The sequence below is a fragment of the Orbicella faveolata genome, unplaced genomic scaffold (genome assembly GCF_042242905.1).
Source record: "Orbicella faveolata isolate gen_17 unplaced genomic scaffold, um_ofav_v1 contig_34, whole genome shotgun sequence".
NCBI lineage: Eukaryota > Metazoa > Cnidaria > Anthozoa > Scleractinia > Merulinidae > Orbicella > Orbicella faveolata.
The window spans coordinates 15,947,174-15,960,865 of record NW_028301563.1 but is presented as its reverse complement, the minus strand read 5'-3'; the positions used below and the strand labels follow the sequence as shown (position 1 = coordinate 15,960,865).

General features: G+C 37.9%; 1 protein-coding gene across 1 annotated transcript; it reads right to left on the bottom strand.

Moving 5' to 3' along the window:
* Window positions 1-511: 511 nt before the first annotated feature.
* Window positions 512-10,555, bottom strand: LOC110042792 (uncharacterized). Its single transcript, XM_089271371.1, has 15 exons — window positions 10,173-10,555; window positions 9,728-9,789; window positions 9,095-9,169; window positions 7,508-7,553; window positions 6,438-6,478; window positions 6,186-6,276; window positions 5,469-5,500; window positions 4,841-5,021; window positions 4,029-4,057; window positions 3,031-3,067; window positions 2,351-2,412; window positions 2,053-2,143; window positions 1,673-1,704; window positions 1,320-1,344; window positions 512-639 (listed from the first exon to the last, which is right to left on the bottom strand). The coding sequence occupies exons 1-15, from the start codon at window positions 10,248-10,250 to the stop codon at window positions 529-531; spliced, it is 993 nt and encodes a 330-aa protein (XP_089127497.1). The 5' UTR covers window positions 10,251-10,555; the 3' UTR covers window positions 512-528.
* Window positions 10,556-13,692: the final 3,137 nt, after the last annotated feature.

Genomic DNA, 13,692 nt, shown 5'->3' with positions numbered 1-13,692 from the left:
ATTACCCACGTACAACGTTCCTCGGCCATTTTTCTGCTTTGCTCATACCGACATACTCCACAAACATTCTTCCATTTGTCCATCGAAAGCCAATTATAACCCGTGTACCACCATCTTTGGCTCAACTGACTCCACTCCATGTAACCTTCTATCAGTGTATTTTCCTGCTCACTGTACTGTGTGATATATATTCTAGCCTGTTCAAAGTTCAAGCAGTACTCTTATCCACTGATGCTGATTAGCTCTTTTAAGTTGTTATCCACATCTTGTTTTCTGGTAGTTATGGTGTTCACTTGTCAATCTTTCACAGTCTTTAAATCCGTCAATAACAACTCTTCCCTTTCTACTGGTAACAGTGTCTCGTATTATTTTGCAACTTAATTTTGTGGTTCATTTCCTTATTACGCATGCACAGGACGCAGTATTTTTTCTGCACTGCTATTTTCATTAAAAAAAAATATTTTTCAAATTAAACAAACGAAAAATGAAAAGACCCTCCCTCCCCCCTCCCCCCTGAAGTGCGTCTAATCAATAAGTGGTTCTGAAGAGCAGTACTTCTGCGACACGCAGAAAAAATCTCTTCATCTGTCGGTAGCGTCCAATGAAACCATTATTCAGCTCGCTTCGAAGTTTCTCGTTCTGCAAAAATATAAAAACATAACAATAGAGAGAAACAATGAGTTTTATGACTCAAAACCAGAATATCGGAAAGTTCCTTGCCTGAAATGTGCTGGGAGAATTTTATTTTTGTGACTGGACTAGCGTGTCTCGTCTCTCTCTCATCACTTACCACTTTCTCTTATCTTAACGGTCACGCGGTTCGCAGCGTGACATCCCACGCTGATGACGTAACACTACAAAGATTGGTCTTGGGGACGCAAGAGTTCATGGGAATGGAATTGGCTGAACTTCAGCTCCTTCTTATGGCTTATGGGCTCCTTCTTTAGGGTTAGTTGGTCGATAGATACCGGTGGGATTCCTGTGCGGAATTCGCACGTGGGTGGATTTTACATTGAGTGCAACGCTTTGGGCCTATTCTCGTTCCCAGAGCCTCCGTTTCTTTTAGTCACGTGGCAAGGACATTTTAAAACGAGTAGCACTGGTGACGAGAACGATTTTGGCCCAAGTCGTTTCTGTGCTGTAATATAAATTTACGATTGTAGGGCACTGTTTGATTCTGTCACATTTGTCACATCGTAAAAGCGATTATTTTTCTCGATTAAATCAACGATGCAAGTTTGCATGATGGTGGCACTACCATCATCCAACGGAGATTAAAAATAAAAATAGTGATAATCAGTTTTATACAAGCTACTTACTTCTTTTTGAAGGGTCTCGACTTTCCTGAAAAAAAAACAAACAAACAAAAATAAGGACAGTAGCGTTAGGTATATTTAATGAACTTAGACTCGACACTAGGCCTTTGCGATGGAGATAAAGATCCTCTTCAAATATAGGTTCAGCAAAAAAAGAATCTTTAAAAGCAAAATTACTACAAGTCTGTCCGCGAAGGACATACAGAATGAGCTAATATGAAAACAATGGAGACAAAAAAAGTGGATTTTGACGAGTTCGAAGATTGTTGAGGACTTTGCGAATTTGTGACACGTGCACATGTGTCCATATCGAATCGCTACTGAAAGTAAAACCACAAACTAAAGTCAGTACTTACTCTTTCATTTCTACTTTAGTTTCCTTGTCAGCCTGAAAAAGAGGTAAAAAGATGTTGGAGAGAATATCATCTGAATTCTCTTTACAGACCCATTATATTGACTTGAGTTGAAGAAAAACATGCGATAAGAGGCACCAGCACGGATTCTTTAATTGAACTGGTCTAAATGTACGCATTCTCTGAACAGGCCATCACATATTACTTCAAGTAACAATGCAGAGAATCGATAGAAATCTTTTTTCGGGCTAGTGTTAGCCACATACTAGATATAACCTCTTTTTCAAGCTCCCTGAGAACGAGGCTTACTCGGAGTTCAAAGCTTAAGACAGGAAGACGACGGACAAATTGCGCGTTTGTCTATCAGCAAACATATGATTTACCTTGATAATTTTGCCTCTCCTATTGCTCCTTGTTTTGAAAGCCTTAAGGCGTTTAGCAATGAGGTTGTTGTTCTTCTTGGTATTTTTTAGGCTGGAATAAAGAGCATTACAATTACTAAGATTCTATCACTAGAGGAAAAAACGCTTGTCAGGCTATCACTAAAACGCGTCGAAACGCTATGTAAACCTCACGCAAAAAGCCCTTCACAATTTTTTTCAATAACTACTTTTCTGTCCTGGCCCATGATTATATCGTAATAGAATCGAAAAGAAGTCAGCTTAGTTTGTCTGTACTTACTTTGTCTCAGCTTCCTCGAGGGAGAGTTTGCAATCATTCACAGAGAGCTTGTAGTCACTGAGCTAGAATTTGAAAGTATGGAAAATGTTATTCTTAAATACGCACATGGTAAACTTGCATGGAAACCTACCGTGTGGCACTCAAAATTTTTGCGGGTTCTAATTTTTGCGATTTTTGCGTTTTTTTTTTTTTTGCCACGATCCGCAAAAACAAAAGTTCTTGCAAAAAAATCCCCGCAAAAATTTCCACCGCAAAATTTACTCCACTGGCGAAATTATAAATACAAACATGATCACTTGAAGAATTTTGTTGCTGTCCTTTATTTAAAGCGTCTCTTTCATTCAGAAGCAAAACGATAAAACGTAATTTCTGATCCATTGCCGGAGCAATCAGCCACACAAGAACACGATGTAACTGTGGTAGAGTGACACTGATTACTGGATTACTGTGTTTTACATCTCTACACGTTGCCGGTTTATTTTAAAATTTCAGTTAAACGCGACTTCCCGAAAATGGCAAAAATTAGTACCCAGCAAGAAAAACCAGTCTCTTACAGTCGAAAAAATTAGTTCTGCAATGTACAGAAAATCGCCGATTCGTAAAAATAAACTCCACCAAAAATTTAGTACCAAACGGTAAGTCGTTTAAAAGCGATGGGCAAGGAATGGAAGTAAAGTTACCTCGCTTTCCAAAGCTAGTTTCTGCTCCTCGTATCTACTGTTAAGAAAAAAAAAATAACAAAAAGGGAAACTTAGTATGGTGTCTTTCATAACTAACAACTTAAACAGAATAATCCGTTTCATCAGGCTAAGAAGGGATAAGCGTTACCCCTGCAGATTTTTTCAGGCTCTCTCCCTCCCCCCAGCAAAAACAAGACTTTATCCACTTATACGCCTGGAGATGGCCCTCAAACAGAGCAATGACCCCGCTTAGGCGGGACGTGAATTCCAATCTGGAATCTAAACACCTCCCGTTTCTTGGGGCTAGAATGCGCCTTTTCCTAGATGGACATGAATTCATGTTGGGGAGTCCTGTTTCGAATACAAGTCAGCAAATAAAATATTGATGTAAGCTTGTTAAACGGGCTAGGTCACGCAATTTTAGGCACTTTCAGTACTGATCAAATGGTCATAGAATTTACTAAAATATCACAAAAACGGCTTAAAACTATAGAAGATCTCAAACAAAACACAGGAAAGCCAAGAAGGGACATGGATGGGCAAAACTGGAGAGGATCAAAATGGATTGCACTTGGGTAAATTTGAAAAACGCCGGCCCACATTTTTTCAAATTTATATCAGTTTATATCAAAATGTCATTTACACAGCTGGAAAATCATTCTCAGTTGTTATGTGGCTGTGATTTTGCAAATGAAAGACTTTTGCCCTGCCAATTTGACGTTTAGAGCTCATAATTAACAAAATTAAACAAAATTAACTAAAATATCGTGACCTAGCCCCTTTAACCTTGGAGATCTGTCGAACACGCAAATCTAAACATAACTTGAAACATTTTTAGTAGTGATTCAAATGTTTGTTTTCATTTTTGGACTTAATGGGTTCTAACCGATACTTCTTTATTCACAAGCACGATTTTAAAGTCAGCTGAAAGATATTGTTTAAAACAAGTTGGTTTTACTTGACTATCATGTTGAAACAAGTAGTGTATTTGAACTTACACTGCCACCGAGCACATATCGCTTGTCATCTTAAAAAGAAACATGAAAAATAAGTTAAGACAACAGAAATGAATAAAAGTTTAATAATTACTAGAGTAATAAAAGGGTGAATCAGTTCTACGAAAAAAGTAAATATAGGAACACTAAATAGTGTCTGACCACCACGAGAGAACTTTCTGACAGATGACCAACTTCTCCCAAAGAGAAATAAAGAAAGTGTATGAAAAATACTGATGAGAATGTTTATACTAAATTAGATACAGTTCATTAATAAACAAGACGAATGTACAGCAAAGTTTTGTTAAACTGTTTTAGTTGCCATGGTTGTGTTAGCGTTAAAGCGCGTTTGAATTGAGTATCGTAAAACCCAAACCAAAGTAATCACTCTAGCCAATCATAAAGGACACAGACAATCCAATGAACCAATCAATTCCAAGTAATTATATGTAGCTGACGCAAAGCGCGGGAAAACGCGTGCGAGGTAGTCACGACTGGTTTTGGTTTTACTTCAGATTAGAACAAAAAGTGGCGCGAGTTTTTCAAGCCAATCGTCCAGCGTAGTAAATACAAAACCAATTACTTTTCGAGACTCAATTGAAAACCGCTCTATGTCACATTGTAATGCGCAGCTGAAAATGTTAAATTGATATCTGCGCAATATAAGTTAATTATTATTAGTAGAACTATCATCATCATCATCATCATCATCATCATTATTATTATTGTTATTGTTATTATTATTATCACTATTATTGTTAGTATTATTATTTTGTCCCTTGTTGAATTGAATTTAACAAAATCTCTTCACGCACCTTTTTAATAATTCTCCCTTGGAGTTTTATGTGAAGTTGTTGTTTGACGTTATCATCTTCGAGATCCGTTTTCTCAAAGTTCAGAGATATAACTTGACTCTCAAGGTTGTTCACTGTACTGTGAAGTTGCGCAACTTCCTTATGCAGTGTACCAACTTCATTTTGAGCTTCACCAAGCTTTCTGTGAAGAAATATAAAATATCCCATTACAGTTTTAAGATTTTGACCCACTTGTATTCCTAGTTTGATGTTAGTAAGTTAGTATGTTAGTACATGTATGATAAAACACACAACATCATGCCATTGTGTGACCGCTATATGACGACATGGCAGGCATGTGACGCCATGGCCAGTATGTGAAGTCATGGTCAGTTTGTGACGTCATGGCCAATATGGCCCTCTCTTTCGTCAGTGCTTTGAAGATCTGTAATCAGCATTTTTAGATCTTGCTTCAATTAGTGATACGAGAAGGAACTTTCTAAGTCCTTTGTGACTCAAAGCGGTCAATAGAGATGAGGAATAGTGAATCCGTATCGAACTTGTAAAGGCGTAATTGATAACGTGGAAGAGTGTATTTCCCCTTTAGTCAGCTTCTTAAATCAAGAGATTTACGAAAATGGAAACCTACCTCGTCTGCCTTTCAGTTTGATTCCTCTCTTCCTAAATTACACAACGATAACAAGAAACAATTAACTTTAATGCTTTTAAAATAGAAAGGGGAATTCATTTCACCTTGCGTGAACGACTAGTAATTGAACAAAGGAGTTATCGAACTTGGTCAAGATGAACTTACTTAAATCAAACCCAAATTTTGTAGTTTGTATAAGCGAGGAACATAATTTAACATAAACACGTACACGCGACAATTTTCTGCCTCCTAGTTATTCAATAAAATTTTTTCCAAGTGTTCAAAACTGTTGTTTCATCATGACATTTGCTTACGAGCAGCTCTGAGTACAGCGGAGGGGAAGAACAAATGATGATGTAAAACAAGTTTAAAGGAGCTCAGACACGGTTTTCCTGAGTTATTTTCGCCGCGTACAAAATTACCTTTATAATGAAGGCAGCCTAAAAATAGTCGTTTACCAAGATGGTAAAACACCAAAGAGATAATAATAAACCATAAAGAACCAAGGATAGTAAAGGATGGAGAAGATTAACAAGGATTACAAACGACGAACTTGAAAACGTTAGGCTTAACTTTCCAAGACGCGCAAACTATGACGTAGCTCTTTTAAGTAAATTCGGTAACTCCACAGTTACAGCTTTGATTAGGCATGGCGTCAGATTGTTCTACATCCAAAAGTTCTAATCGTGAAAGCAAGTTCACGTTCTGCTGGCTCACCTTCAAAGTTCGGTTGATTTTACATCCCTCTTTTTTCAAAGAGCTGAGCGTTGCCTTTAATTCATCCTTGTCCTCTTCGGATTTAGACAACCTTAAAGAAAGCGAGAGCAAACAACGCTTGAATACGAAGGCACCGCTCTGAAGAAATACACTAAAGAAAGTTCTAAAGCGAAGTCTGTTTATGATCTTCAAATAAGACAACTGCACTGTAAAGTTGTCAACGTTTGACATAGTAAAGACAAAATAACTTACTGAGCAATAGCCGCCTCCTTTCCTTTCTTGTGCTTCTTCGTCTGCCAGAAATAAAAGGAAGCAATATCCTTTAGTTTGTAAACATAAAACAGTTTTCCTTATTCCGTAAAAGGTCCAAAGTCCTCAACTCTCCTTTAAGTGGCAAGGAGTATTTCTACTTCCCCCTGAATGGGATGCTAGTCTATTGCAGGGTTCCCGCCAACATTAAATTCGCCAGTACCCATTTATACACCTGGGTGGGGAGAGGCACTGTGAGAGTAAAGTGGCTTGCCCAAGAACACAACACAATGTTCGCGGCCGGTGCTCGCACCCGGACAACTCGATCCGGAGTCGAGCGCACTAACCATGAGGCCACCGCGCTTCCCCCTCGTCAATTTTGTACCTAACCTGCCATCAAAGAACGCCTGATCAATCAATCAATCAATCAATCAATCAATCAATCAATCAATCAATCAATCAATCAATCAATCAATCAATCAATCCTTTATTTGTTAGAGCAGGTTTATAGTTACAAGATTGAATGAACAATATTGAATCGGCAGCCAAAAGGCTGATGTGGACCTGCTTATAATAGTAAAATAACTAAGATAAAAATAAAACAATAATTAGAATTAAAATACCTTATTAACTTAATAATAAATAAAATCATCTTTCTTGTTTGAAATCAAAATGGCTTCTTTATTAAAAGAAAATTGGAGGGTGTCTTTAGAACATTTTCTTAAAATTGATTTAAAGCCTTCTTTACTAATATTAGAAAATTTGACTATTCTATTCAGAAAATTCCAAATATTTGGTCCCCACAGGTTATTTTGCACCAGTTGAGACTCCCTTTGTTAAAAGACTCTCCTTTGGCGTCAATTCTCAGACAAGACAACACAGATTGTACTGACTTGGAACACAATTATTTTGAGCGAACTATATATATGTCTTGTTAGGGTTAGACTTCCAACCAGTGGCCTGAAAAGATCATGATCTGATTCCCGTCTAAGAATTTTATTTCATTTTTTCAGTCCCATGCTCGTGGAAATTTGAATACGGTTTTTTCGTTACAATAGTCAGAATAAACTAACCTCGCTTCTAAAGTGCCTAACTTCAATCTGGCGATCGCTAATCGTCCTGTTAAGAGGGAGATAAGAATAATAATGATAAGTCCATATTCTTTGCCGCGTACCCAGCCATTCAGCTTTCATTCTTGACTTAAAGATCTTCAAGTTTTTAATATGGTTAAAAATAAAGCAACAGAAGAGGGTGTTAGTCCGATTAGTTGTACAATTCTCTGATGATTAACTCTAACTTCACGTTCACGGAATTCGCGAGCTTTGCAGATATCTCGGGCCTCGCGTGTTTCGCGTTTTTTGCGGGCTGGTGGTTAACTTCATCAAAAATGATAAAATGGTCATATCCTGGAAGAAATTACTTTTCAAAAAGGCCGAGGATTTAATGTCTTTTACTTAGTGTTTAAAAAAGGAGTCCAAATCATACAATTAGTGAAGCTTGTTGCAGCATACAGCTGTTTCGGCAAAGGTTGTCCCACAAACTGTAAAGTGTACGCGACAAAGCCGATTAGTATTATGGGTGATAATAGCTTGGAGCTGTTTGATTGAGGTTCACGGTGTTGAGCAAGAGGGAAAGAGAAGGCATGAATACACGTATTTGTGCTGTTTCCTTTTCTGAACGCTGAAATACCTTGATCTTCAATCAAGCAACTATATAACCACTGTTACCCCAATACCCTTCGACATTGTCGAGTTCGCTTATACGCTTTTGTAAGACAACCTTTCTCGAAACAGCTGTATAAAAGCCCCGTCCACACTATACGCCGGAGAAATTTGAAAACGGTGGTTTCACTCTGAAAACACATCAAATGTTTTCTATCCACACTTCGCTTGAGAAATTTAAAAACGCAACAATCACCGGTCATCTTGGATTTGTGTTTGAGGAAATATCTGGCAGGGAAATCACATGACCATCGTGACGTCATCGTTTTCGGAAAGCTCCGTTTTCAAAAGTCTTCTGTCTGAAACCCGGCGTTTTCAAATTTCTCCGGTTTGAAGAGCGTTTTCGAAAAGCTCCGTTTTCGTGACCGATTAGTGTGGACGGAAGGCCTAACCGTAGAAATAACTGAAGCTGCGTTTTTAAATTCCTCCGACGTAGTGTGGACAGGGGCTAAGAGAAATCTTCGTGAACTGTTACTAACACAAATTGCAGTAAAACAGCAATTACTCTCCCAATCCCCGTCTCGTGGTTACAGCTCTGGAGTTTACTATCTGAACTTCACAACAGCCACCTCCCCTCAGCCACAAACTGTAATATTCAGTTCCGGTTTCACACTGTTCGCAGTTCCGGTCACATGACCGAAGGTGTGATGAGTCCGTATAAGTTATTCGCATGCTTGTGTGTATTTGCATATTCTTCTAGTTCTTCGAATCTGCATGACATGATGTTCTAAAACGGATCTTTTGACTGGTTTATTGGTTCATTGCTACGACATGTTGTCAGGTCTTACTTGGACAGCGTTTCAACAATCCGACCTCGCTATCTAAGACACTTTTTCCTTCGTGCTAACTGACCACAACTCTTTGTATTTTATTTACAAATCGAGATATTGTCTTGCGTTAACCAACAGTATAACAAGGTGGTATGGTTTCTACACTTACTGTTTTTGTTTTTGGGCTTGAATGTTTAGTTCGTGGGATGCTTCCCTTTCTCTGATCAAGGCTTCCTGTACCTCTCTACAGAAAGAAGCAGAAAAACAACAGGCTCTTGATTCCTTGTTCAAAGTTTACTGGAAACAGAAACTATCAAATATAGAAGGTTCTTTACAGACATAGTTATAGCCCAGCTTTAACTTCCAAATGAACAGTTTTTGGCCTGAAATGGGATCGTCCAACCCTTAAGTTTAGCATATTAGGGAATGCGGCTGTTGTTTACACTCTTCTGATTAAAGGGACAGTTGTACAAACACTGTTATTGGTCGATTTGGGAATAGTGTCCTTTGCTGGATGAGGAAACTTAATTATTTTATAATCAAGCTTAACTGTTAGATATTGTTGTAATTGTTTCTCCCGCCTGTTTTTAAGCAGCTGTAACGGTGATTAAGGTTTAATTTTTTTTCTACCTTACCCTCATTTGGTAATCGCAAGCCAGCTGTATTAGAGAGAAAAGTCTCAAAATACAACACAGGTTGTACGTTAAAAAAAAGTATTCTCCCAAGATCGGCTTTTGTTTTTTTTTTTTAATCCTTATTCAAGAATTTTACATTTTAGTTGAGACGGACAGTTATTACTCACTCAAGTTGCCTTCGAAGCTTTTCCATTTCGTCTTGCTGAGACACTGCAAGGTCTTCTAATTTCTACAATTTAAAATGACATTAATACGCAAATGCGAATCCCGTCAATTTCTACTCCTAACAGCCTCTGATTTGTAAATTATCTTCACTTTCTCAAAACACGACAGAAAGGCTTCACTCACCAGGCTGTCATTTTGGAAATTCTCAAATAGCTACCTAAAGACAGGTTTTACTCCAACCTCGTTCCCAGGGCCTCTCATTTTCCCGACCCCTCCTCTCTCCGGGTTTTACTGAACAACTTTGAGTTGCAGAAATGTGTTTGGAGGTGCACAGCTTATTACTTAAATCTCAGCAGCATTGGCTGTCAGTAGTTCTACTTAGCAGGCTAAGCCCATTTTCCTCCTCATGCTGCGGGCACCAGTTGTTACGTTATTAACATTGCTAACCTTTATCTTATCTTCGTCACTTTTCTTTTTTGGCGGAGTTGGCCACCACTCGCTAAAGGATTGAGAAAAAAAAGTCATGAATGCGTTATGTAGCAGAGATGTCAAATATTTAGCGACACCGTGGAGTTTTTCCTTGGATACATGTAGCTCAGTAAAAACGCCGCGTAAACAAAAGAAAAAGAAAGAAATAAGAGCTCATGTGAAGTGCGAAACGTTTGAGAGGAAAGTAAGTTCTGTTTTCAGACGTTAAGTGTTTGGGTGATTCCGCTAGCGCACTAAAACGTCTAAACTTAAAGGTTGCAAACTGACGATAGGAGAAAAAAAAATTGATTAAAAAATGACAGGTTTAAAGAAAAAAAGGCAGAAAAAAAAAAAAGAAAAGAAAAAAAGACCGGTATGCTTTGTTTTGCAAATTCAAGAGAAGCAAACTCTGTTGAAGGCAACCCTGGAAAAGCAATAAAAACGTTTTATGTTTCTGTCGATTTCGGAGTTGTTGACTTCGTTCAGTATCAAAGGCAAAAGTACTTCATTACGTGTTGCTTTACCTTTTACGCACTTGAACTTTTGTAGTTTTCTTCTCTTGGCCGGCAGCCTCCTTAATTTCCAAAGCCTGGAAATGACCAAGAACAGCATTTCAATCATGATTATTGTTTCTTATAATCCCTCAAATATTTTCGCTTGCGCGCGATTGGTTTAAACGAGTCACGTAACGGAATATTCCCCAGCTAAAACTGGGGAATATCCGAGTGATATTCCCCAATTTTCAAAGCCGCGCGTGTTGGGAAAAATATTTGTATAGGTAATCATACGGTTTCGAGTTCAATTTGGAATTAATTTGCACTTGTGAGACAAAATGCTGAAATTGTACGAGCCGCTTCGGCGAGTGCAATTTCAGCTTTTTGAAAAACTCACAAGTGCAAATTAATTCAAAATTGAACGAGAAAAACTGTATGATTACTTATAATTATTAATAATGTAAACATGTAAAAATTCTCGTGGAGGAAGTGCTGGAAGATCTTTCTTGAAGCCATTTTTCTCCATCGAGAAAACTCTTTTCAAAGTTTCCGCACAAAATTTCCGTCATCATTTTATGTGATATCACTGGCTTACGAAATTTCCTATTGTCTTTCAGCCAATCATAATCCAGAATTACGATGTGTAATTTGCACTGGTGTTACACTTGAACTGCACTGCTCTCAGCCAATCAGAGTCGAGTAATTTTTTTAAGGAGGCGGCGTGGCCGAGTGGTTTAGGGTGCTGGATTTGAAATCTGGAGGTCCCTGGTTCAAATCCTCCGCCCTACCGCTATCTGGATTTGTTCTCGGTAGCCCCGAGTTCAACTCCACGGCCGCGTTTTGTAAATAGCCAACTGGTCAACCTCCCACCAGTTGGGATTCTTAATAGTTTATGTTATATTTGAAATATTTGTTCATTTATTTAGTGTCCCCAATTAGCACATTAGTGTTAAATACATCGACACTTAAATAAAGTGATTATTATTATTATATTATTATTATGTATATTATTAGAAGGATAACAAACACAACAGCCTCCAATTGACGCGGAAATATGCTCGTATATTCAGTGTTTTCAAAACAAGCCGGCGACCGCCGGAGTTCCGCCGCCTAATTGATTATATATCATCGGTTACTCTGGCTTCAGCAATCAGCTTGCGACAAACAAAGCTCACAATTTTCCTCGAGCAACGCTCTCGGGAAACTGTTCGCTTCTCCGCGGACAAATGTCCGAGCATATTTCCGCGCCAAATGGAGGCTATTGTTTATATATTCAATCAACGGACTGCTTGACACTTCGTAAATATATGAAGAGAAGGCTAGTATCTTGCAGACATCTGGAAAACGTTCCTGAAAATTTCAAAGATTTCGTAGTGGTGAACTGAACGTTTGCGAGCAATGTTAAGAAGTTCAAAGAGATTACTAAGGTCTCATCTGGTATCCGGTGTTTGTATTACGTTACCATAGTAACGTCCTTGTTAAAAAATTTCGACCAAAAACTAGTCAAACCAATCTGTGAAGTCTTTGAGAATTTGTTACAATGAAATAATTTTTATCGCTATTATGTTTCTTTCTCATAATTATATTTTTCATCATGTAAGCCAGTATATTAATAATGCTGGTTTCATATTTTAGAAGCTTAAACTATACCTTCCCAATCTTTGCAAGCTCCCAACATTTCAGCATGTGTTTCTTAGTTAGAAATGCAGGATAGTAAAAAAAAAGATACCTTTTGGAAAAATGCATTTATAGAATTTTTCTGTCCAATGGATCGAAATCAGACTAAATTTCTGAGAGTTATGTTTCATCAAATACCTCTTTCGTATCATTTCTATATATAAAAATATATTTTGGGTCTTCGCGCGCGATCAAATAATGATAAAAAAAAATGAATTATTTCTTTTCTCCGTATGAAAGTACTCCAGACTTAAGTAGTATGTTTTACTCATATTAATCACTTTTCCGGGGTTAGTTGGGTTTTGCTATGGACGAAATTGAACCCAAGACTGAAAAATCATAGCTGTGCAACAAATTCTACATTCCAACAAATGCGCGTCTCTCAGCATTGATTCCGTCCACTTGAACAACAAACACAAAAACTCTACAAACCGCGATTTCGTCTACTGGGCCAACGAGAAACAAAAACTCTACAAACTTATAAAATTACCTGGCTTGGTGTAATCTTCTTCTCGGCCTCCGAACAAGGATCGTTTTCTTCATGCTCAGGAATATTCACTGTGGAAAAAAATCGAAACGTCCTCAGTTAAATATCTAAAATCACAGCTTGGACTTCAGGTGAATTTTAAACGTAAAAAAAATGCAAAATTGAGAATTTGAAAAAAAAAATAGAACAAAATTTACTTTACCTTCTTGGATAGCAGCCATAGCGTGTCACTCTCAATGCTGTTTAAATTTTTGTCGCAAATCAGTTGTCCAAATTTCAGCGCAAACGACCCGTTGTAAACCCAGTCTGATTCTGAGCCGCAAGTTTGCATTCATGACGTAACAATGGCCTACGAGCGCCTTATGAGTCAAAACGCGCGCTTGCACGCTCAGCTTTGTCACGCAATCTTGACAATTTTTTTTCAACAACGAAACAATCACGTTATTAAATTGTCGAGTAAAAATACCTTGAAACACCACTGGCTTGCTCGGAAATTCGCTTTTATTACATAGGTTATAGTTTGATTCGAGCGATTCTGCTGCCACGATTAATCCAGCTCATTGGGTAGTTTAACAGCAAAGTTCAGTCCTCATCTTTTTCATAAGCTTTTTAATTATTCGTCTCGAAAGAATTCAATATTTTTATGATTTATGAATCCTTAGTTTCTGTATCCTGCTGCCCCTGTTTCTACCAATGTTGCGTCGTCTTGGTCGATATCGAAAGCAAGCTCCAAAAAAAAAAGTTTATTCCAATACAGTTGTTTTCGCTATGCCGAGAACGAGTTCGATCGATCGAACTGTACTGGAAGGAAAACACTTAAAGCGAGAAACTAGCTGGTCTC